The sequence below is a fragment of the Octodon degus genome, unplaced genomic scaffold, assembly GCF_000260255.1.
Source record: "Octodon degus isolate 3935 unplaced genomic scaffold, OctDeg1.0 scaffold00153, whole genome shotgun sequence".
Classification (NCBI taxonomy): domain Eukaryota; kingdom Metazoa; phylum Chordata; class Mammalia; order Rodentia; family Octodontidae; genus Octodon; species Octodon degus.
In genome coordinates this window covers 6520012-6545530 of record NW_004524729.1, presented here as the reverse complement: position 1 = coordinate 6545530, position 25519 = coordinate 6520012, and the positions used below count along the sequence as shown (strand labels likewise).

Below are 25519 nucleotides of genomic sequence, written 5' to 3'. Positions count from 1 at the left end.
AAAAAAAAAAAAAAAAAAAGAAAGAAAGACAGACAGATAAAAGAAAACCGATCAGTGGGGCCGGCCAAATAGCTCAGTGGATTAAAGCACCCTCTTAGGCAGATGCAGGGGCAGGAGTTCAATCCCCAGGCCTACTGTGCCAGCCCTGCCCCCCGGGGCATGCTGAGACTTGATTGAGACTGGGCGTAATGGCGCACCTATAATCCCAGTACTTGGGAGACTGTAAACAGGAGGATCATTACAAGCCCAGTCTATGCAATGAGACCCTGTACACCCTATATACCTTGTCCTAAATACAAAAAACAAAAACATAAACACAAACAAAAAAAGACCAATCAGTGGATTTCATTATACTGTGGAGAATCAAAAGTTCGTTGATGTTTTTTTCCCCCCAGAGGCCACACAGCAGGTGAGGGGTGAGCTAGTAGTACAGTATCAAATTCCTAGTTTGTAAGCTACACACAAAAACTATGCATACATTGCTAGGTAATCTAATTGCTGAACATAAATTAAGACCATTTCTCCCCTATTCCAATATAATCTCACAAGTGTATATACATATGTATGCTATTCTGAGTCTCTTCACCACTAGCTAGTCAATCTTCACCTATTTGTTAGTTTTACTCAGAAGGACTGTTTTTAGCAATACCAAAGGCCCAGGACTTTCTCAAAGAAAAACAGTATGTAGGTCTTCAAAGAATACCTGCTATCATTAGAACTGAGATGTTTGGGTAATAGGTCAGTAAAACTTTATACAAATGTTGCTGGACTACATGATGCTAATAGATCCCATCATCCCATTAAAATCAATTACAAAATACCTCAGCATTCCACACTCAAGGTGAGGTCCTCTCTTGGATTGATCTGCTGTTCTCTTGTGGTATATGGAGTTTTCTTTTTCTACATTCTTTGATTATTGGTAAGTTCTTTTTGCCACCTGTACTACAAGCCCTACATGCACTGTGCACTGCATGACATCTGAACAAATCTGAAGAAACAGAAAATCGTCCTAAGAAATACCATTGGAAAAAAATTGCCAACATGCAGGATGAAAATTTATCAAATACAGAATAATGGGAAACATAACCTGATGAACACCAGAAAACCTACAACCAGCCTCACACTTAATGGTAAAAGACTGAAGGTTTCTCCCTAAGAGGAGAAAGATTGAAATCTGCTCTTACCACTCATAGTCAATAGTGATTTGGAAATTATGGCCAGTGTAGAAAGAAAACAAACTAGAAAGGATGAAATAAAACTGAGCCTAGAAGCAACCTCACTAAGTTAAACAGTCCCATAGGACCTGGCAAAAGACCTTCTAGAAATAATAAATGACTTTAATTAGCATATAAGATACATGACCAACCGTAAATCTGAAGAGACTCTAAAGAGAAGAAATAAGCATAGGAAAAAATGCTCATCTACCAGTATGGAAGTGTGGCTTGGCCCTGTGGTGCCGGCTCTCAGCTACAGCTCTCAGCCAGAGAGCAAGGGTCGCCTATCTGTGGAGTTACCTCCTTGGTTTTGCATAGGACGAGCTCTTTGGTGTGAGCGTGAAGGTCATCAGCTCGCTATAAAGTCCACACGGCATACTATGCTGTGTCAACACAACTGTGGAGCAGAAAAACCCACAGCCACACCACGTGTGGCTGTGGTCACAAGGAAGGCCCTCCTTCCCACCTACTTTGCAGGTCCTGCCTGTGTTTACTGCCTGCACCATCTGATGACACCACTGGTCTGCACAGCTGCACATGCCGCCTGGCACAATACCTATAGGGTCTCAGCCAGGCCAGGAGGCTAGAGTGGGGAGGGACCACTGCTGAGCTGGCACATATATAATCTTTCTGATGCTAGAATTTGCACAGCTTTGAATGAGCATGATACTTGAGCTGATAGGGAAAAAATGGCATAGACATAAAACTCACAGGCTGGGTGTAGTGACAAGCCTGCAATCTCAGTAATTGCAGGATGTAGGGGGGTGGAAGCAGGAGAAAAGTGAGTTATAGGCTACCCTGGGCTATCTAATGATAGCCCCTTCTCTAAAAACACAAAGAAACAACATCAAAATCTCAGGAAACCTCAACAAAACTATGCTGGGGAGGTTGGGGGTGAGGGCTTGCGGTCCATCAGTGCTCCAGTGCTCACCTAGCAGAAAAATGCCTTCCTTGCCTTTGATTTCCCAGAGCTGCAAAAGCAAAGCAAAAAGTCATCTTACTGTTTCAGCGATTGCAGTCTGGGTTTGAGTTCTTCCAATGTGCAAACATCATGATGAATGCAACTGGGGCCAGGGAGATGGCTCAGTAGAATAAGCGCTTGCCTAGCAAACGCAAGGGCCTGAGTTCAATCCCCTATTCCACCAAAAAGAAAAAAAAATGATGAAAGCAACTGAAAAAGGGTAACTACTTTATGAGAGCCAGGAAGCACAGTGTAGGGAAGGAGCCTCAAGGCTGGGTCCAGAGGCCAGATTTGGTCCATCAGGTCATACTACCATGACTCACCAGACACACATAGGAGTGTGCTTTACAAATACCCTACACATCTCTCAAGCAATCAATTGTAAACAAGCGTATCATATGACTCCACATAGCACTTACCTTCTAGGAATATTAGTGTTCAAAGGAGGAGAATTTAAACCTGTGAGGAGGAAACTACTGGCCACAAAGCTTACATTCCAAAGTCCACGTTTATCTCCATTCCCCTCAGGCAGGCACAACTAACAGCTCAAACAAGTATATGGCCACAGACATATGCGTAAGACAAACTTGCTCTTACGGACAACTGGATCCATGTTATACGGCATTTTTCAGGCTGATGGAGGACTCCTTTACTCATTGGCGATCTGTCATGTAGGCACTGACTCAGAAGAACCCATGAAGAATATCCACAGGAATGTGAAGATGTGAATGCCAGTGCTTTCTGTGCTAACACTCTAATAACCATGAACATGCTAACAAAGTGTACCATCATGACAGTTCCATCTGCATGTGCTGTCTCGTATCTGCAAGGAAATTGCTTTTCCATGTCCTTCCTTCATCTCCGTCATGAACATATATATTTCAGCACCTGTTTAAACGTGATCACTTCCAGGCATCATCTAGCACTCATTGGCTTTGCTTTGCCATGTTACTGAACTGCTATAGACCCCTGGCTTACTTGTCACTCTTTATTCCAAGATTTCATGCTCAGTGTAAGTTTTTATCAATCCGAGTCCTGAAAAGGTGAAGGCAGTGATGATCTTTTTTCTTGGCTATTTTTTTTTTCTTGGCTATTGCTGTCTCTCAGAAGGTACAATATTCCCAAAATAAATTAGCATAACACTCTCAGTGGTGACAATGTGAGAAAACAAAAACAGACAAGATCCCGTGAAGAAAGTGTGAAACTAATCACACGCATGAAAGAGGTGGCATTTCAACACCGATGGTGGGGCCGGGGAGATGGCTCAGTAGAAGTGCTTGCCCGGCAAGCGCAAGGGCCTGAGTTCAATCCCTGGTTCTGCAGAAAAAAAAAAAAAAAAAAAAAAGCATCAACACTAATGGTACAGAATTGCAAAAGAAGAACAGCAAATTAACAATGGTGGTTATATATTTTTATTATCAAATCTGTTGCTCAGATTAACAGATATAGACATGCAAGATTGGACAAATAGTTGAATATTAATGCTTGCCTTCAATAAACCTTAATTTTTTTGTCCTTTTTCCTTTTTAAAATTTATGTTAAAGTTAATATAAGGGCTGATGAGAAAGCTCAGCAGACTAAAGTGCCTGCTTAGGCAAGCACAGGGACCACAGTAAAATCCCAGCAGCACATGCTGTGCCAGCCCTGAGCTAGCCAGACTCTGCGCATAGTGATGCATACCTGTAATCCCAGCACTGGGGAGGCTGAAATCAGGAGGTTCACCTTGACTCTGAGCTATGTAGTGAGACCCTGCAACAATGAGATACATTAAAAAATAGAGTATATTCATAATTGATAAGACATTAGAAATAGTACACATTTAGAAGAACAAGATGAGAGGTATTCAGCTGTGGTTTTTGTATTGCACATTGCTATCTTCAGTGTGTGTTACTCTGTTTCTCTCTTTGTTTTTGCTATATTTTCATGCTTTTGTTTTTGTTTATACTCTTTAAAATAAAATACAATTCAACACTGATGGTAAAGGCAGTTTGAACCAGAGGCAGGTGAGTGTGCTCAGCGCTGAGAGGCATCATTAATCATAGTCAGAATGTAGACTGGAAAGGGGCAGGAAGGCTCTGAAAATTTTATCCCCGCTGTGCCGTTAGAAGCCTTGTACAGTGTTTCAGCACCATGAGGGCTTGACTCTCCGAAACTGTTTTTAGAGGAATAATTCTTGTCTTCAGCATACGTATCTAAAACCAAAGCATAAACATACAGAATGGCCACAGAAGTGAAAAACGTATAAAATCTCATGGATTCTATTAATTTTGAAAGAAGGATGTATGAGTACAAAATTACAATAGGGAATAAAGTGTTGGGTAAAGGTAAACATGACAAGGCCAAAGTGCATTATTTCAAGAATAAAACCTCCTTAATAGATTAGGCTGAAAGCAATCAGGCATAAGACAAGGGAAGAGTCACGACTTGTTGAATCCCATGTCCAGTTTTGGAAGATAGGTGGGAAGTGGTGAGTGCAGCTGCATTTATATTGCACTGGGCGGCCTCCGAGTGCAAAGCTGACATCACGCTGTGCAAACTCTATGCATTTCCTTTGCTGACTTCTTTTACTGTCTCTGAAATACTCCTTTTCTCTCCTGTATGCTACTTATGTCTATAATTATGGGAATGCAGCTCCTCAAAAAAGTAGGGAGTGATAAAGATAAAAATCATGAGCATGGAAAAGATCCCTTTGTGTGTTATTTAACTTATAGTTGCTTTCTAGGCTGAAAGTAGCCAACTCTAGGTGAAGTATGAAGCTTGTCTAGGGAAGTTAGAACGTTTGCGTTTCTTTCATCTTTACTCTTCTGAGAATATTGCTATTATTTAACTGTAATTTCTTCACTTACACAATAATGGCGTTCCTTTCGGTGGACAAATATTCATCTTCTTGGCTAAAAATGAATAGACTGAGAGAGTGTGAAAATCGTGACTACAAGCCTACTGTCACGTTTACAAATATTGACCCATTAAACAGCCACCCCTCCATCCATTCATTTTTGCCTGGTCTGGACTTCACTTCTGAAGTTTTCTTACATCAAGGGTTTAATTCTTCCGTAGGACACTAACCACAGAACCTTCTAAGGACACAAGTGATTCCATTTGCAGGAACAGCATACTAAATCCATTAAAAAAAACAGGGGTAGGTGTGGAAAGGCAGGCGTAAACTGTTTGAATACAGTTATTGTTAGGCGAGGAGAAGATCATATCATAGGAAAGCGCCTGGTTCTGACGTTCCTGGGATGCAATCTATCAGTGAGCTCTGTTCAAGCAGGCTGGAGTTCATTTCTCTACTCTCTTTGTGGCTCAGAGGAAGGACCGAGGGGCGAGAGCCAATCAGCGATAAAGAGGCGGTCTGTATGAACTGTCCAATCAGGGGGGCCAACGCAGGCGGGTACTTCCGCTGTCATGTCGCTGTAGTGCCAGTCTCAGTACATTGAGAGCGGGCACCTTGCTAGGCCTCCTTCTGTGGCTTCTACTGGCTGCATGCTGCATGGACAATGACTCTGGGACGCCTGGAAGCCACGCAATGGTAATGTACCACAGAAGCCAGGGATGGGATGGAATCGGGACTAGGTCTGGAAAAAAGTGGTTAGCTCCAGAAACCTGAGGTTCTCCAAATCTTTGGTGCGTCTGTCCCTTGTCCCCTATACTGAACCAGGGTTGGTTGAGAGTTCCCTGTATCCTGTCCCCACTGTGACACTCCCTGCCCACAGTGCCATCTTGGGTGGCCCTAGGCTTATCTACACCATTTAGGGAGCCCTAGCGGCTGGGCATTGGGAAGACCACCGGGTGCAGCTGGATGCGTGAGGTCCTTGGCCTCTTTCTTTTTTGTAGCACATTGAGAGGATCTGACAGTTTAAATGTTTGTGATCCAGGGTCTCATACTCATAACTCATCTTGTCAGACTGCATTGTTATATGCAAAATGAATTTCTACATTTCCACTATTTTTCCAAAGTTATAGTAGGTTTTGAGAAGTGCCATGAGAATCTGAACAAAGGTTGTGTTATGGTTTGTGTCTAGTTGTCCCCCCAAACCCTTATGCAGTCATGGGGTGGAGACTTACAGAGTTTGAGATTAATTCATGATCAAGGCTGGGATTATGAGTTTTAGTGCTGCTGAGATTATGGGCCTTAGCGCTGCTGAGATTATGGGTGCGAGTTCTTCCCCTAACCTGGGGCAGATAGCCTCAATGTAATTTAAGAGAGACAGACTTCCTCTCTGTAGCGTTGTTGCTGTCACTCCTACATTTTACTCTCTTTCTCTTTGCTGCTGCCATGAAAGGTTGCTCTGCCATGTGCTGCTCTGCCATGGAGCCCGCTGAGTACGGACTAAAACCTCCAGTAACTGTGAGCTACATAAACCTTTCCTCCCTTCCATTTGGGTGTCAGGTATTTGTCCTAGCAATGAGGGAAGAATAACTGAGACAGAATTTGGTACCTGAGGAGTGGGGTCATTGCTGTGGCTAAACCTGACCATGTGGACTATGAGTTCTTAGGAATGGCTTATGGGAAGAGGTAGGAAAGGTTTGGAGAGGTCACCTATTAGTGAAGAGCTAGAATACCTTCAGCTATTCTGTAGGGGAGATTCTGGTCAGAGCTCAGAAGACCAGAATGCTGATATAAAACCTGCCTGTGAAGACCAGGCTGGGGAAGTTTCTGCTGGGAAGAAGGACTGCATTGGTTGGTTGGTTTTTTTTTTTTTTAACATTTATTTATTGTGTGTGTGTGTGTGTGTGTGTGTGTGGCCAGCTCAGCCCATCAGGGGGCGCGGCTGGCTGGCATGTGGTGCTGGGGGATCCAACCGCGGTCCCTGGGCTTTTCCAAGCTTGTTCCAAATAGGTGCTTTAGACCACTGAGCCATCTCTCCAGTCCCTGCATTGGTTGTTGAACTCCAAATGCTGTCTGTTTTGGCTTAGCAAAGAATCTGTCTGAATTCTGCTCATGTCCAGAGACTTTGCCTAAAATTTAGATTAAGTGTAGTGGACTGATTAAGCTTGCAAAAGAAATTTCAAAGCAGCAAAGTATTGAGGGAATGTAATGGTTGTTCTTGGGATTTTAGTCAGGTTTATGGTGAGAATCAAGAGCAAAGAGCCCAGCAGGATGATTTAAAATGTGAGTTTGGCCAGAAAGGAAACTCCAATACAGCTGTGGAATGAAAAGATAGAGCTGAGAGGATCTCCGTTGCCAGGAAGGAACCAGAAAATCAAAAGAATGGCCTGAGGGCATCACTGAAGATAGAAGGTCTCCACCCTTTGCAGTCTCAGAGTTGCAAAGGAGAGGGACTTTGCCTTCAGGGGAATGCCACAGAGCCCCATGTTCCAGAATGGCGACAGCATGGAGAATTTATCCCTTTGGAAGCATGGTAAGAGTGCTCAGCAATCCAAGAACTCGACTCCTACAGCCAGGAGAGAAGGAAGCCTGGCTACTGCTCCAGCTAACAAACAGCAGACCCTGGCATCATCCATGTGGTGTTGATTTTAGGTGCTTGCAGAATACAGGAGTTCTGAGGTTAAGAAGGCTTCCACCTCGATTTCAGAAGAAGGACTGGAAGGCCAGGCAGTGTGCCCCTGAGAGAGCAATATATAAAATTGTGAGTGGGAAGCCTATTACTTGGAAACCCCATAAGTTTGGAAAAGCTAGGAATGTAGATCATGTAAGGGAAACTGTAAAGAGAGAGCAAGGCCATCCTAAGAGAGAGCCATGGGAGCGACCACCAAGAATGCTGTAGGCCAGAGCCATGTAAGGGCTTCAGAGCTCACAGCTCAGCACAGGTTGCTTTGGATGTTTCACTTGGAACTATAGGACTTAATGTTGACCCCGCTGGATTTTGGACTTGTGTTACCTTTTGGAATAGTAATGTTTATCTTGTGCCTTTGAATGTTGGAAGTGTTTAACTTTTGTACAGGGGCTCACAGCTAAGAGTTTGCTTCGCTCTTGGAAGAGACTTGGGACTTGAACTTTTCAGCAATGCTGAAACTGTTGGGACTTTGGCAACTCTTAGAGATGAACTAAAATGTCTTTTGCATGGAGGGATGTGCATGAGACTTTGGAGGTCCAGGGACAGAATGTTATGGTTTGTTTCTAGTTATCCCCCCAAAGCATCATGCAGTTATGGGGTGGAGACTTCTAGAGTTTGAGATTAATTCATGATCAAGGCTGGGATTATGGGTCTTAGTGCTGCTGGATTATGGGTGTGAGTACTTCCCCCAGCCTGGGGTGGATAGCCTCAATGTAATTTGAAGAGACAGATTTCCTCTCTGTTGTCATTGTTGCTGTCATGCTCTCTTGCTCTTTTCTGCTGCCATGAACGGTCGCTGTCTGCTATGTGCTGCTCTGTCGTGGAGCCCACTGAGTATGGACTAAAACCTCCAGTAACTGTGAACTAAATAAACCTTTCCTTCCTTCAATTTGGGTGTCAGGTATTTGTCCCAGCAATGAGAGAAGAGTAGCTGAGACAGGATGTAACTTAGAGGCAGAGTGTTTGTCAAGCAGGTCATGAAATCCTATAGTCCAGATTATCACCGTTATTTATGTCAGATCTCTCCTCTTGATATGGGGGAAAAAATGAAACATCCGATCTGAAAGGTAGCTGGAATGAGTTCATGTTCTCTAAAACCGAAGAATGGGGGGCCGGGGAGATATCTCAGTGGAATAAGCACTTCCCTGGCAAGCGCAAGCACCTGAATTCAATCCCCAGTTCTGCCAAAAGATAATAAATAAATAAATAAATAAATAAAACAGAAGAATGAATTTTAGGAACAAATGGAGGTTATGAGCAGAATATATTTATTGGGGGAAAGAAAGCTCCTGTCTGAGAAAGGGACAGTAGGGGGACCCTGAGCGTGTAGTCCCTAGGAAGCTGTCTCTTCCAGGGACTTCTATAGAGTAGAACCATGTGGGTCTAAGATAGAAAACATGGGAACTCGCTTAGGTGGGCATGAGGTGGGACAAAACTACGGTCAACCAATAAGAGTACAAGCACCACTGCTCAGGTAAAATTGATTAAGTCCAGGACCAAGTGGGGAAGCGAGTCACATAGCAAGTGGGCATGAATGTAGAACAGGACTTTGTCCAGTAGCTAACTAGTACTAGTCGGATTAATGATTCTTCCAGGCTTCCTCAAGGTGTCCCATGTGCTTATCTTTAGGGAGGTAAGCATTTGTTCAATCTTTGTTCTCTAGATCTTGCCCACAGCAGGAGCATCCGTCCCTCTTACAGTTGCAATGTATCTTGTCTTCCGTGCTGTCTCCATGAGGGCCTAGCCCTGTCTGATTGCCTATAGTATTTTTATTTAACTCAGCTGCCTGCAACACTCTCACTGATTTCAAAACAAACAAACAAACAAAAAAACCAGCTCATGTTCTCACCACACAGTGGAATGAGGTCCTGAACCAAAAAGGGACATTGAAGGGTCAGGGAGATAGCTCAGTAGAATAAGTGCTTGCCTGGCAAGCGCAAGGTTCTGAGTTCGATTGCTAGTACCATCCCCCCCCACCAAAAAAAAAAGGCCTTGGAGAATTTTTATTGGAAACAGGAGTAGGACCCTGATTCCTTGGAAGCATCCTGAGTGGCCACGTGACTGCTCAATTCAGAGCGAAGTATAGATAATCAGAGCACAGTAATTGCCCTGTTGTTTAAAGGCCACCTGTTACTAGTGACTCTTTGTATTTGAAATGACCCATGGGAACTCATGCTCTTAAACCCTTTCTCTTACCATGTAAATTTTGTAGAAATCTAAGATTTTAGAGAAATCCTCATTATTTTTCACTTTGAATTCTTGGAAAACCAGGAGTTTAATAGGGAGTGGATAAAACTCCCTGTAGTAGAGAGAGGCAGCACTTCCTGTTGGCTGAGAAAGACACTTGGTCCCTAGAATGTAGTTCACTATTCTTACAACTCTTAACCAATATGGCTTATTTTCTCAGGCCATTTTCTCTTGCTAGGTGCCTGATGATTAAGGTAACTAAGTACAATATTCTTTACAGTTAGACCTTTTCAGTGAGTTTAAAATGTGGAGAAAAATGTAAATGTAAATTATTTCCAAAGGAAGCGAGGGGTTCTTGCTAAGGCCAACTTTGTTTCTTTTTTGGTACCAGGGATCAAACTCGGACTTTGCTCTTGTCAAGCAGGTGATTATGCCACTGACCTATCTCCCCAGCCAACATCAACTTTCTGAAAGAGCTGCCTGCTAAACCGAAATAGAGAAACATGTTATATTAGGCTATCTACATGTTCATGTAGATGCTATTGGTCATAGTGGTAAGGGAAAGGGGGTTATCATCTCTGAAATAATTGCTATAGTTCTTGGACTACTCCCACACATTTTTTAAAATTTGAAATGCTGATTGAAATAGAGTTTGTACAGAAACAGCACTGGAATAGAGGTGAACACCCATAGTTAAGTTCTGCAGACACGTGAAGGCTTAGGAATAAAAGGATATTTGAATAGGGAGGAGCAAAGAAAAGTAAAAAACAAATAGGAGAGCAAGACTTGTTAGAGGGAGTTGAAATCAGCAACTGCAACTGTGAACTCCGTGCCTTGAAGTCATATTGTTTCTGTGGTGACAGCAATTGAAGAACTGTCAACTTCCTTTGGGCTCATCATGATACTTTCCCTTTCAAACGCAGGTAGCACCCATAGACTCATTGTTTCAACTTTCCGAAGTCCTTTGTAGAGCATGACCTTCATCAGATTGTTTCCTGTATTGAGTGTTGCATTCATCAGCTTCTTCAGAGCAACCTAAGCAGGAGACAGTATGACTGCACTTTTGGAAAAGGAGTACGCCTTTGGGAATTTTTCCTGTATGTGGGTTTGTTTGCTGTGCTCTGAATTTGTTGTTGTTGTTGTTGTTTGGTATAGAGAGATCCCCCAGTTTAGTCCCCCTCTGGCTTACATTACCATGACAAAAGAATAGGATTGAACTTTTCAATGAAGATACAGTGCTGAACAGTTTGAAAACAAGATTCCTATTCAAAGCTAAGGAAAAAGCACTTCCATTCCTAGCTCTAATTTTTGCTGGTTCTGGAAATGCTTCTCGCTTCTTGCCCTTGGGCCAACCTCTCCCTTTCTGTACTGAGTTGTCCACTCCTGGAATCCCATTTTCCCTTCCAACACCTTAGTGGGCTGAAGGGAGGTATGACCTTACTGTTGCATCCAAGACCCTTTCCCCCTTGTACTGCTGTGTATCTCTCTGGGGAAAAAGATGACCTCAGCCTTTGTTATGTCTTCCATAAGTGACAAGGGACTGTAATCCCTGAACTCCCTACAAGGGTCTCCTGTGTTCCCCAACCTCTGAGCACAGAACTTCCATGTTAGCACCTGAAGAAACCCATGGCAATAGTTTATGGAGAAAAGCACAGCTGAGGTAAGATGCTAGTGTTGGTTCAAGGCACCCCTTAGTCTGTCCTCTACACCTCCCAGTGGTGTCATCACAGAACATCAGGTGGTGTAGTAGGTTCTGGGTCTTCACATCCATGACATCTGAGAAGTACTGCAAGTGGTGGAGACAAGGAGAGAGTGTGCAAGGACAGAGTCCTGTGGGTGGTGTCATTCCTTCTGCTTGGGTTTAGGGTGGAGTGAATTTTGGCAGCTCTTGAGGTCTTTGTCTGCCTATTCTGGGTACCTTGTCAGGAGCTTATAAATGTGTACTACACCTGTGCAGTTAGTAGTTTCCAGGCACTGGTGATTGTGTACATCAGAAAATATGTGAATCTGTCTCAACTTTTTTGTTACAATCATAATATACTACATTTAAAGCAGGGGTAGAGGCTAAGGCTGTTCATCAGTGTCACATAACACCCAGGGTAGCCCTTAAAAGAATGAAATGTTGGGGCTGGAGAGATGGCTCAGTGGTCTAAAGCACCTACTTGGAACTAGCTTGGCAAAGCATCAGGGACTGTGGTTCGATCCCCCAGCACCACATGCCAGCCAGCCCCGCCCCCTGGTGGGCTGAGCTGGCCACACACACACACACCTCTCTCTCTCTCTCTCTCTCTCTCTCTCTCTCTCTCTCTCTCAAATAAATAAAAAAAAAATTAAAAAAAAAAAAAGAATGAAATGTTGGGACCAAACATCACCAGTGCTCTGCATGACCACTCTGTTGCAGGTGTCTTCTTTCCACACCTGTGGCCTTGCTCATCACGTCAGGATTACACACCATAGCTGCATGTACAGTATTTATGCTGGCAATAGACCCTAGAGGCTGATGAGTGCTGTGCACGTGCTGTTCCCCTGAGCTACCCATCCATCTCATGGACATCTCCATTTAGTGTGCACAAATGAGAGTGTTAGCGAATTCACCCTGCACTTTACTTGATTCACTGAATACATTGCTGTACGTGTTACTCCTGAGAGGTCTCTGCTGTTTGTCTCCAGAACACCTGGACTGGCTTTCCATGGCTATGGGAAAGCGAGGTTGTCTAGTCCTGTCACTGGTCTAAATGCCACAAGGCACATTCATTTGCTGCCCTAGAAGCAGATTTGAGAAAATGGCACAGATGCTCAGCACTCAGGAGCTATTTGCTGGGGCACAGAGGATGAATCCATTTAAATCTTAATGTACAGCATCCGCACTGCCACCACTAGGGGGCAGTAGTTCCTAGTTCTCATAGCCAACTCACTAGGCTTTTTTTTTATACTAAGTATTTTATTGTATGTTGGCACCAGCATATATAAAATACCCTCGTGAAATAGAAATTCATGAAAATCCAGAGAGGTGGATGTGAAGAACTGACAAAGTAGAAGTTTGTATGTTATGGCACATGTTAAGAAAGGGGAAGTTGTTGTACAGGCTTCAATTTTCTTTTTCTGAATAGTCACTGGTTGGTTAAAAGTGGTCTGGGAAACTCTTAAGAATTCATTTGACTACAAAAAGGAACAGACTTTCTGCGGTCTGAAGGGATTAGTACTTGAGGATACTCCAGTCAGAAGAGGATCATGCTGAGCATTCTGCAGGCAGAACTGTTTTAAGTCTGCAGCTGCCTGGGAAACCTTCACGCGGTTGAGCCCGGCCTCCAGCCGGAGCTGCTGAACCACTTTCTTCATGGCGGCGACGCTGGAAGAGCCAGACATAGTACACCCGAGGGCCGGGCCAATGCGAGAGCCAAAACTTTTTTTTTTTTTTTTTTTTTTGCGGAACCGGAGATTGAACTCAGGTCCTTCTGTTTGCCAGGGAAGCGCTTATTCTACTGAGCCATCTCCCTGTCCCCTAGGCTTTTTTTTTTTTTTTTTTTTTTTATTTTTTTGTGTGTGTGTGTGTGTGTGTGTGTGTGTGTGTGTGGCCAGCTCAGCCCACCAGGGGGCGGGGCTGGCTGGCATGTGGTGCTGGGGGATTAAACCGCGGTCCCTGTGCTTTGCTAAACTTGTTCTAAGTAGGCGCTTTAGACCGCTGAGCCATCTCACCAGCCCACCCCCTAGGCTTTTTATAATTCGAGTTTCATGGATTTATAGAGAAATTTAATTATGGAGAGGTTTTTTTCGGGGGGGAGAGAAGAGTCTACAGGTTGTTCGGGGCCCCACTACTAAATCGGACTCGTAGTGATACGCCTGTTTACAGCCTCCCAAGAGCTGGGATTACAGGTGCGTGCCACCATGCCCCCTCAGCGCGCCCCTGTGCCTGCTTGCAGGCGCTTTAATCCGCTGAGCTATTTGGCCGGCCCAAGAAATTTAATTATGTTGTTTCACATTTTTCTGTCTTTACTGTATCCATCCTGTGTAAGTCCTTCCATTTAATATCTGCTTATGTTCTCATTTGTAATGAGGAATTATTTTGAGAAAACCTTATTTTTGTTTTAGTTTTTTTGGTCACTTGGAGACAGTCAACATTCCTTATAATGGTTCCATCAGTATGTCAGTTTTATAAAGTGTTTTCTTTTTCTGAGTGGAAATACTGTTCGGTTTTTTATCTTTTACTCACTGTAACATTTCTGGTTTTACAGTTTCATTTCTGAAGATTTTGTACTCCAGCTTTTCTGTTATTACTTTTTTTTTTTTTTTTTTTTTTTGCGGAACCGGAGATTGAACTCAGGCCCTTGCACTTGCCAGGGAAGCACTTATTCTGCTGAGCCATCTCCCCGGCTCAATTTTTTGAGAAGGGTCTCATTATGTACTTCAGTCTGGCCTAGAACACACAGCAATCTTCCTGCCTCAGCCTCCTCAGTGTTGGGATTATAGGTACCACCATACCTGGCCTAGATTTTCTTCTGTAGTGATTTCTTTCATATTTTATGTTCATATTTCATATGTTCTTTGAAGGTACATAGAGGGCACATTTCAGTGTTTGTGATGCAAAAATCAGGCTCACTTTGCATAAAAATGAGCAATTTACCACCATAAAGGAGTGATGAATCATATTTTACAATTGACTTGTGCTGTCAGGCTTACCAAATCTCAGTTTGGGTAAAGCAAACGAATTTCTTGGTACTTCTTGGACATTTAATGTCTCTACAGGTTGGCTGAGCTTCAGGTTTAAGTGACTAACTGGGGAGCATGTGCCAAATCGTGGGAAATGGTGTCTCTCCTGTACTTTTTCATTGAGGGTTTGATAGATGTAACAGTCTTGTTGTTCAGAAGGAATTCTAATAGATGCTTGTTAAATTTAGAGTAGTTTTACCGGTATTATAAGTATAATTATATTACATCTATAATGTAAGAATTCCTAGCTGATTACATCGTCAAATAAGTCCGTGCATTTCTCTCCTGACATTTAGATCATCTCCACTTTATTTGTGTGTATGATTTTTCTCTTTGGAACTGTAGATGTTTAAATGTTTTGATATAGTACACAGTAATTTTTAAACTTGGTGGCTCATGAGATCACTTGTAGGTGTCAGTATGTCCTTGGTCTATAGTGTAAGTGAGGAGGCATTTCTGTGCACAGAACAACATTGGCAGCGCCTGAGTGAGGACCCAGATGGGGCATCTAGTTGATGGCTTTCAAGGCAGAGTTCAGAAGTCTTTGCAAAAATTTTAACAAGTCTAATTTTCTGTGTAAAAGTATTTTTGATGATGTAATTTTTTCCTAAAATGTTCATTATATGCACATGGTAGAGGACTTTCCTATACTCTTGATTGTATTAACAGCAAGCTTTTAAAAATATTTTTACTGATAATCAGATAAGCACTGGTGCTTAAAAAGCATGTTTTTAGAATTTTCAGTTTATGTGTGTCCTGACGTTGAGCTCAATATGGTAGAGAGCTGTATGTTCATATACTTGTGTTCTGATTGTGTACCATGCAACCTCATTGTATCACGGTAGTTTTAATGAGTGTTGAAAGCAGTAGATGCACTGAGACCTTTCCAGCTGCTCTTGGCCTTGGGAAGTGAGTCTCCCTGTTACTGGTTTCAGATTTTATGTCTTGATTCTTTCCTCATTCGTGCATAAAGTGTTATCTTTAATTTCAGTCCTTTTATTGTTTTTTGTCTGTCTTGCCTGTGGGTCCTGTGGTAATATATGAAGTTTTGCTTCATGTGACAGAGTAGTGGAGACAGTGAATACTTTTGACTGATTTTTGGTTTTGAAATAATTCATGTGCTCCATTTATTGTCACATTTTCTAGTTTCATGGTACATGTGCTTTATCAAGTTATTAATCACATTTTTCTTCATTAAAAACCTTTAAGAAATAATAAGTTAAGTTTCAGGAAATTCTTTTACTTTTTTCAAATTTTTATTTTTTAAACAAAGTACAAATTAGAATTAAAACAAAAAATTACAAGTGATGCAGAATTTCACTTAAGATTTTTAAAAAATTCTTAGGTCACAATTCAAGTCCATTCTTTGATGGGTTTTGGTGGTGAGCTTCACCGTAGCTTTATGGTGCTGAGCCATCTGTAGGTGAGATGGAGCACAATGTCGTTAACCTATAGCCACCTTTTCCTGTGTGGTGCTTGGTGCAGCATGCTACCACTCCGCTACATTCCAAAATTAGAAAGCATTTTCTAGTGCACCTTTATATTTTGCTAGGTAAACTTCTTTCCTGGATTTGAAAATATGCAAGCATATATGTAGTGGGCCAATATTTGCCTTGTATACATACACATTGGCCTCATTTAGATAAATATTTCATATCCCAGATGACATGAGCTGCAGGGATTTCTTTCTCTCTTTTTCGTTACAAACATTTGAGATCATGCCTGGATGAGTGTACCACAGTTATTATGATGTTCATATCTGTATGCATTTGCTATACATAATGGGTCTATTCGTCCTGAGAAATTGGTGCATACACAGATGGCATCTTGGCCAGCTGAGTTTGCAAGTGTATAGCTTTGCTCTCATCTCCCTCCATTACAGTAAGGAATAAGCTGGATAGAGTGTTGAATACACAGGTTGAAAATAAATCAAAACATTGAAGTAGTCAGTGACAATATGAATACTGTAGGAAATGGCAGTGTGATGCCTAGCAAGATGTTCAATAGCGTAGACTTATTAAGTTGCCATTTGTTCTGTGTCACCACATAAGTTTCACCACTTCAACATTCTGTTTTTGATCCCAGCAGATGCAACAGCCATGCTTGTTGGGAAATCTTGAGCCTTGTCTCAGGTGATTCTTTGTGGCTTCTTTGCTTTCCTGTGGTAGCTCCAGCCCGCTGCCTTCATGTGGTGCTTCTGATGAGCCTGTTCATGCTGCAGGGCGTCTGCTCATCAGGGCATTGTCTGGAGTAAAAGCAGACTGCATGCCTCAGTGTACCTCCTCTTGGTGCTTTTTCCATCTGTAAAGCTATGCTGTGTCATCATCAGTGGTGTTCCTGCTTCTTTATCCCTTGTATGTCCTGGGCTCACCGGATCTTCTTTACCCTTTGCCACATTCATATCTTGCTCATTGTTATTGTCTGTGACCACTATTTGTTTGTTTGCCTAAATATGTGTTAGAGTGTGCATGTTAGCCTCTGTGACAGTATCTAACTTGTGGCTCGTCGCAGGATGTGTTCATTTATGGCAATTATGGTGACGATACTAGATTTTTGTTGTCTTGTTTGGGTCTAAATTTATTCAAGATTTTCCCTCATGAGTGGTCGCTGTACAGAGAACAACTTCTGCTCATCATGACGTTTAGTCCTCATTGTCTTCTCCTGTGTCTTCACTTTATCTGCCATCGTCACGGCCTCCTGTGCTGAGAGATGGCAGATGGCCTTCTCTGTGGATACAGTGTGCCTCACTGTTTAGCGAATTTTCTGCCCTATCCTTTTTCAGTTATTTCCAACCCAAATCCTAACACATCTCAGAGGATACTGCTAAGTCTTGCACAGAAGGTGTATCTTAGGGCCTTACAGGGCCTGTCCTACAAGATCTTCACCTAGCAGTTTTGAGGCTTCAATGTAGAAAGTAGATTCACATTGACCTCCAGGATTTTTCCTTTTCTTTCTGTTTGTTGTCCCATTCCTATTTTTCTGTGGCTTTCCTCTTTTTCTTGTTTTTGCTAGTTTTAGTCCTCCTTGTTTCAATTTATTACTCCTATATCCCTTTCTTTTTGCTTCTGCTTCTTTCTCAAATCTCTCCCTCTTTCCTGCCATTCTCCATTCATTATTAGTTGCATTATTATTAGTTGCAGTAACTCCCCAAATTGTTTTATACTTATTACTAAATATAAATTTTCTTTTATGGCCTGTCTACTAAAATAATGTTAGCATTTGACTTATTCACTTCAAACTATACAGTCAACAGCCTATTTCACTTCGAATATTTTATCTTTTTAAAAAATTTGTGTATTTTGTACAGGGTCTCACTACACAGCTTGGACTTACAGTGATCCTTCTGTTTTCAGCCTCCCCAGGATTGGGATTACAAGGGTGTGTCACTGCACCTGGGGACAGGGCCAATGGGGCATGCATTACCAGGGATTGAACCCCAGTCCCTGTGCTTGCCTAACCAGGAGCTTCATCCTCTGAGCTATCTCACTGGCCCTAAGGTACTCTTTAATTTCTCTTGGTGACATTCACTAAATATTTAAAATGTCTCATAATGCTATATATTTGAGCTTATTGTGTTTCCTAATGCTGGTATTGATTAAAATAAAAAACAAAAAGGGGCTGGACAAATAGCTCAGCAGATTAAAATGCCTACAAGCAGGCTCAGGGGCTCGGGGTTCAATCCTCAGGCCTGCCATGTCGGCCCCACCCTCGGGGCACACTGAGATGGCAGTTGAGACTGGGCATGTGGCGCGTGCCTATCATTCCAGCTCTTGGGAGGCTGTAAAAGGCTGATCACTACGAGTCCCATCTAGTAGTGAGACCCTGAACACCCTGTAAACCTTTCCCTAAAAAATACCAAAAAAAAAAAAAAAATACTCTGTTGTAATTGTTTTAAAATTTTGTACGTGTCTATTTAAAGTCCTTATGTTCAAGTTTGTGGCTCAGGTACTTGAAATCTCTCAAGTTTATCATTCTTTATTACTGAATAGTACTCCATTGTACAAAAAAAAAACACCCCACATCATCATCCATTCCTCAGTTGATGGAAATTTTGGTTGTTCCCAAGATTTAGCTATTACAAACTGCTGTACTATGAACATTTGTGTGTATATATTTCTGTGGTATGGTATTTTTAATTCTTCTCAGAAGATACATAGAAGAGGAATACCTGGGTCAAATGACAACCTTAATTCTAGTTTTTAAGGCATCTCCACACTGATTTCACAGTGGTTGTACCAGTCTACACTCCTACCAACAGCGGAGAAGGGTTTCTTTTTCCCCCTAGTCCTACCAGCACTTGTTATTGATTGAATTCTTGATGATAGTCATTCTTTCTGGGGCAAGATGGAATCTCCTCATTGTTTTAATTTGCATCTCTGAAATGACCAGTGATGTTAAACATTTTTCATATATTTATATGCTGTTTGTATTTCATCCTCTGAGAAGTACATATTTATTTCAGATGCCCATTTTTGGGTTGAGTATTTATTTATTTATTTTTATTTATTTTGTATTTTAGGACAGGGTCTACAGAGTCTCACTATGTAGATCGAACTCATAGCGATTCTCCTGTATTCAGCCTCCCAAGAGCTGGGATTACAGGTGTGTGCCACTACACCCAGTCTCAATCACTGCCTCAGCAACCCTGGGGGTGGGACCGGCAGGCAGGCCAGGGATCAAACCCTGGCCACTAGGCTCTGCCTGAGCAGGCACTTTAGTCCACTGAGCTATTTGGCCAGCCCTTACGTTGAATCTTTAAATTTGTAAGGTCTATTATTTTTTAATTCTTTATACATTTTTAACAGTCATACTTTGAGGAATACCTAGCAAACATTTTTTTCTCACATTGTAGGCTGTATCTTCCTCTGTTGGTGGTTTCTCTTTCTATGCAAAAGCATTTTAATGAAATGAGATTCTAGTTGTTGATTCTTTGTGATGGTTCCTATGTGATTAGGGTTTCATTCTTGAAGTCTTTGCCCACACCAAAGTCTTTAAGAGTTTTACCTATTCTATATTCCAGTAGATTTAATATTTCTATTTAAATATTTAGATCTTTAATCTATTTTGAATTTAGCACATAGTGAAAGATACGGGTTCAGTTTTAATCTTTGGCATACAGAAAACCAGTTTTCCCGGCATCATTTATTAAAGAGAGTATCTTTTAGTGAATGTGTTTGCACCTTTGTCAAAGATAAGGTGGCTGAGTTTGTCTGGTGTTGTTTCTGCATCTTTTAACCTGTTCCATTGATCCTCAGGTCTGTTTTTTTTTTTTAATTTTATTTATTTATTTATTTATTTGAGAGAGAGAGAGAGAGAGAGAGAGAGAGAGAGAGAGAGAGACCAGCTCAGCCCACCAGGGGGCAGGGCTGGCTGGCATGTGGTGCTGGGGGATTGAACCGCGGTCCCTGATGCCTTTGTTAAGCTTGTTCTAAGTAGGTGCCTCAGACCACCGAGCCATCTCTCCAGCCCCTCAGGTCTGTTTTGTTTACCAGTATCATACTATTTTTATCACAGGAGGTATCACAGTAGCTTTGTAGTATAATTTCAAGTAGGGCTTTGTAATGCCTCTGCCTTGCATTTGTTTCCCAGGATTGCCTTTGCGGTTCTCTGTCTGTTCTAATTCCAAATAAATTTTAGGATTGTTCTACATCTATGAAATATGCTGTTGGAATTTTCATTGGAATTTTATTAAATCTGTATAACAGCTTTGGAAGTATGGCCATTTTCATTGTAGTGGTTCCTCCCAAAAAAGAAAGGAATATCTTTAAACTTTTTCAATCTCCTTTTTCAGAGTATTTTTCAATGTAGAGATCTTTCAAATCCTTCATTAGATTGATTCCTAAGTGTTTCATTTTATTGGATGCTATTGTGAAATGTGTTGTTTGCCTAACTTGTCTCAGTCAGTTTTTTATTCTTGTGTAGGAAGGCTGATAATTTTTGCATGTTAATTTTATCCAGCTGTGCAATTGGATGTAATTATTAAATCTTGTTTTCTTTTAATGGAGTTTCCTTTGTCTTCTATGTAGAGTATCATATCATCTGCAAACAATGAAAATTTAACCTCTTCTATTCCTATCATTATTCCTTTTATTTCTTTCTCTTGTTTAATTGCTCTAGCTAAAGTTCCTAGAATTATGTTGAATGAGACGGGACACAGTGGACATCCTTATCTTGTTCCTTATTTTTGGGTGAAAGCTTTCAGTCTTTGTACTTTTAGTATAATGTTGGCTGTTGGTTTGTCATAGATGGCTTTAATAAGATATATAAATAAAGACCATCTATTCCATTTTTACAGAGTTTTTATCATGACTGGGCACTGGACTTTGTCAAAAGCTTTCCCTACATTTATTATTGAGAGGTCATATGTTTGTCCCTTGGCTCTGTTAATATGGTTTGTTACATTTATTGATTTAGATGTGTTTCACCATACTGCATCCTTGGGTGAATCCAACTTGGTCATCCATATGATCTTCTTGATGACTTGCTGCATTCTGTTTGCCAGTATCTTATCAAGGATATTTGTATCTATGTTCATTACAGAGATTGGCCTGTCATTCTCATTTTTAGTTGGTTCCTTTGCAAATTTTTTTATCAAGTTAAAGCTTGCTTCTAGGAATGACTTTGGGAATATTCCTTCTCTTTTTGTTTCATTAAGGAGTTAGAGAAGTAGTGATATTATGTCTTTTCTAAATTTCTTGTAAAATTCAACAGTGAATCTATTGGGGTCCTGGGCTTTTCTTTTTTTTTTTTTGGTGGGGGTGCTTTTCTTTTTTTGTAGGTTTCTAATTACATCTTTGGTTTCATTGTTTGGTATTTATTTAGGATCTTTTCATCTTTCAAAGAACCAAAATACATTTATTCCTGATATTGTTTTCTTAATCTCCAGTGCATTTATTTCTGCTCTGATCTTTATAATTTCCTCCTCTGTATGAGTTTTGGGCTTGACTTGCTTTTTCTCTAGAAGTTTGTGTTTCAACAGTAAGTTAATTATTTACACTAGCTCTGTTTTCCTGATATGGATATTCAGTGCTGTAACATTCCCTCGCAGAATTACTTTCATTGTGCCCCTTAAGTTCTGGTATGTTGTATTGTCATTATCATTTAATTGTGAAAACTGTCTAATTTCTTTTTTTTTTTAATTTTTATTTATTTATGTGTGTGTGTGTGTGTGTGTGTGTGTGGCCAGCTTGGCCCACCTGGGGGCAGGGCTGGCTGGCATGTGGTGCTGGGGGATTGAACCGCGGTCCCTGTGCTTTGCTAAGCTTGCTCTAAGTAGGTGCTTTAGACCACTGAGCCATCTCACCAGCCCGGTGATTTCTTTTTGTTTGTTTGTTTTGTTTTGTTTATTTAAGGGAAGGGTCTACAGGGTGTTCAGGGTCTCACTACTAGCTCAGACTCATAGTTATTTACCTCTTTATAGCCTCCCAAGAGCTGGGATTACAGGCACATGCCACCATGCCCAGTCTCAATTGTCATCTCAGCATGCCCAGGGGACAGGGCCAACACAGCAGGCCTGGGGATTGAACCCCTGGCCCCTGTGCCAGCTTGCAGGCACTTTAATCTGCTAAGCTGTTTGGCTGGCCCTGGGTGATTTGTTTTGAAGTGCAGAAGCTTTTCAAAAAGATGAGATCCATATTATTGATTCTTTGAAATATTTCCCAGTTTTATTTTTGTTTATAAATTCTCTACCTACATCTATGTCCTTAAAAGTTCTACTGATTTTCTCTTCCAGAAGATTTACTGTTTCAGTTTTATTATTTAAATCATTGATCCAGGATGGGGAGATAGCTCAGTTGAATAAGTGCTTCTCTGGCAAGCGCCGGGTCCTGAGTTCAATCCCCGGTACCACAAAAACAAAAACAAAAAACCCCAGAGGAACAAACAAATCATTGATCCATTTTGACTGTAATTTTGTGCATGGTGACATGCATGGCTCTATTAGAAGCCATTGGCATGTGGAAAGCCAGTGTTTCCAGCACCACTTATAAAGAGGCTTTTTGTTGTCTCTCTCTCTCTCTCTTTTTTTTTTTTTTTTTTTTTTTTTGGTGGTACCAGGGATCAAACTCAGGACCTTGTGCTTGCCAGGCAAACACTTATTCCCTGAGCTGTATTCCCAGCCCTAGAAGCTTTGTTTTTCCAGTGAACATATTTGGCCCCTTTGTCCAAGATAAGGTGGCTTAGTGTGTTACTAGTTGTGTGTGCATCTTCTAGTCTGTTCCATTGGCCTTCTGGTTTGTCTTCATACCAGTACCATGCTGATTTTATTATAGTAACCCTGTAGCATAATTTCAAGTCAGAGATTGTGATGCCTCCTGCCTTTCCTTTGTTACCCAGTATGGCTTTTGCTATTTTATATCTCTTCTGGTTCCAGATGAATTGTAGGAATGTTTTTCCTGGCTCTGTGAGTTGGCATTAAATCATCTCCTAAATTTCTTGTACAATTCAGCTGTGAATCTATCCAGATTCATTTTTTCTTTGTTAGTAAGTTTTTTATTACATTTTCAGTTTCACTGGCTGATTTTAGATTATTCAGAGTATATCTTCTTCCATCAGTTTCAGTAATTTGTACCTATCTAGCTATCTGTCCATTTCTTCTCCCACAGAATGGAAAACACAAAGGAAATGGACATTTTCCTAGATTCAAATAAGATGCCAAACCTGAGTCCAGAAGATATACAAACCCTGAATTACCCAACATCAGTCAATGAAATTGAAAATGTAGTAATAATAATAGTAAAACTACTAACAAAGAAAGGCCAGGACCTGATGGATTCACAGCTGAATTCTACAACAGATTTAGAGAGGACACAATGCCAACTCTTCCTAAACTCTTAAATGAAATGGAAAGGAAAGCAATTCTCCCAAACTCATTCAGGGAGGCAAGTATTGTTCTGACAGCAAAATCAGAGAAGTACCAAACCAAAAAACAAAACTACAGGCCAGTCTCCCTAATGAACGTGGATGCAAAGATCCTCAATAAAATACAAGCAAACAGAATGCAGCAAATCATCAAGAACATTATACACCATGACCAAGTGGGATTAATCCCATGAATGCAAGGATGGATCAGCATATTCAAATCCATAAATGTAATATACCACATCGATAGAGCCAAAAACAAAAACTACATGATTATCTTTATAGATTCAAAAAAAGTTTTTCAGAAAATCCATTCATTCATTAAAAAAAAAAAATACAGAAAAACAGAATAGATGGTCTATGTCTCAACCTGAAAAGAGCCATACTAAATACTCAATGGGCAAAAATTAAAGGTCTTCACTATTTTTTTAAGGCCTTCACTTTAGGAGACGTTTTTTTGTCTTTTTTTTTTTTTTTTTTTTTTTTTTTTTTTTTTTTTTTTGGTGCCAAGGACCGAACCCAGGGCTTCCAGCTTGCTAGGCAAGCATTCTACCGCTGAGCCAAATCCCCAGCCCCATTAAGGCCTTCACTTTAAAACTAGGAACAAAACAATGATGTCTACTGCCTCTACTCCTATTCAGTATAGTTCTAGAAACATTAGTCAGAGCAATTAAACAAGAGAGAAATAAAAGGAATAAGGACTTAAAAAGAAGTTTGTTGGGAATCCATTGGTCTCACTGCAATTGGCTCTACCCAGGGAGAAATGGTGGCAGGAATGAGAAAAGAAGTTTCAGTCTGTGTGAAGAGAACAGCACATTATGAAGAATTTATTGTGTTAAACTCTTAGCTGTTCCTGCCTCATCCCAGAGAAATGATTGAGGGCTGGTGCTACATTGAAACTATTACTCTGACCACCGTGCTAAGATTAGTTTTCAGAATTCTGGTTTTCTTTGTAAGTTTGGAATAGGCAAGTTTCCCCTCTGAGACATTTGAAATATTTTCATCTTGATTCCTTTAGATAATACTGTCATCACATTGTAGCAGCTTCTTAGTTTCTTAGTTATATTCTCTTTTTGTCATGGTTTTATTTTTCTTACTGAAACTGTATTGATAAAGTTCAAAAAAGTCTGCTCCATGAAGCTAAGCTAAATGTGTGCCTCATGTTTCCACACCCCTGACAACCTTAGGGTTTTCCTTCTACTACAGTGTGTTCTGCCCTTGCCTAGAGCCGAATTCTGGCTTAGGTGTAATGGTTTTCTCTATGTGACACTGACTCTGAAAGTTCAGTGGCAATTGTGATCCAGTATTCAGTGACAATAAGAAAGAAAACCTACAAGTACAGTAAGGATACTCAGGGAGCTCTGCAAAGCTAGAAGGAAACCCTGCTTCAATGCAATGATCTAACATGCTGGCAGGAATCAGTGTCCAAGGAGCGGCCTGGTCTGCAAAGGTTTTTGTCTCAGGTCTCATTGGGACTCTAGTCAGGCAGCTATGGCATTGCTTTTCTTCTCCCTCTTGGCTCATTAGGCATAAAGTGGAGCAGCCTTAACGATGAAAAAGAGTTTCTATTGTATGCACTGTGCAGTCAGGCACAGTCCTCTGCCAAGACTCGAGTCAGAAGCTCCCACTGTGTTGTTGAGGCTCCCTGCCTGGCTCAGCAAGACTTGCCCTGTGTATTATACTGACTGGCTGCATGGGAAGGTTCTGGGATAACATCAGCCCTCAAACTGTGATGAACAAAAAAAAAAAAAAAAAGCACCGGGAAGATAGCTCAGTAGAATAAGCACTTGCCTGGCAAGCGCAAGGGCCTGAGTTCAATCCCCGGTTCTGGGGAAAAAAAAAAAAAATTGTGATGAAGCAAGTGCTGGGATTACAGGCATGCACCACCACATGTGGATAAAGTTTTGCTTTTGTGTCTAATTACTTTGTGGTATACTGGTTTTCAATGTATATAATACATTTTATTCATCTTTTTTATTCATTGCTGTCCTATATCAATCTAGAATTTCTTTTATTTTTTAAAATTTATTTATTTATTTGTGTGTGTGTGTGTGTGTGTGTGTGTGGCCAGC

The 25519-nt window shown here is 41.1% G+C and overlaps 2 protein-coding genes across 2 annotated transcripts in view; one reads left to right on the top strand and one right to left on the bottom strand.

Moving 5' to 3' along the window:
- The first annotated feature begins 5587 nt into the window (after positions 1-5587).
- The window catches only part of LOC101570492 (zinc finger protein 14-like), a 70997-nt gene continuing 51065 nt past the window's right edge, over positions 5588-25519 (top strand). Inside the window, exon 1 of the mRNA XM_023702536.1 lies at positions 5588-5704. Coding sequence (XP_023558304.1) covers positions 5666-5704 — 39 coding nt within the window. The 5' untranslated portion in view covers positions 5588-5665. The remainder of the gene's footprint in view (positions 5705-25519) is intronic.
- Positions 12816-13270, bottom strand: LOC101581742 (guanine nucleotide-binding protein G(I)/G(S)/G(O) subunit gamma-5). The gene has a single exon (XM_004642440.3). The coding sequence runs from the start codon at positions 13245-13247 to the stop codon at positions 13041-13043; it is 207 nt and encodes a 68-aa protein (XP_004642497.1). The 5' UTR covers positions 13248-13270; the 3' UTR covers positions 12816-13040.

Bases quoted from the DNA above. Each gene is read 5' to 3' on its own strand.
- LOC101581742 (XM_004642440.3), bottom strand. From the start codon at position 13,247: ATGTCTGGCTCTTCCAGCGTCGCCGCCATGAAGAAAGTGGTTCAGCAG.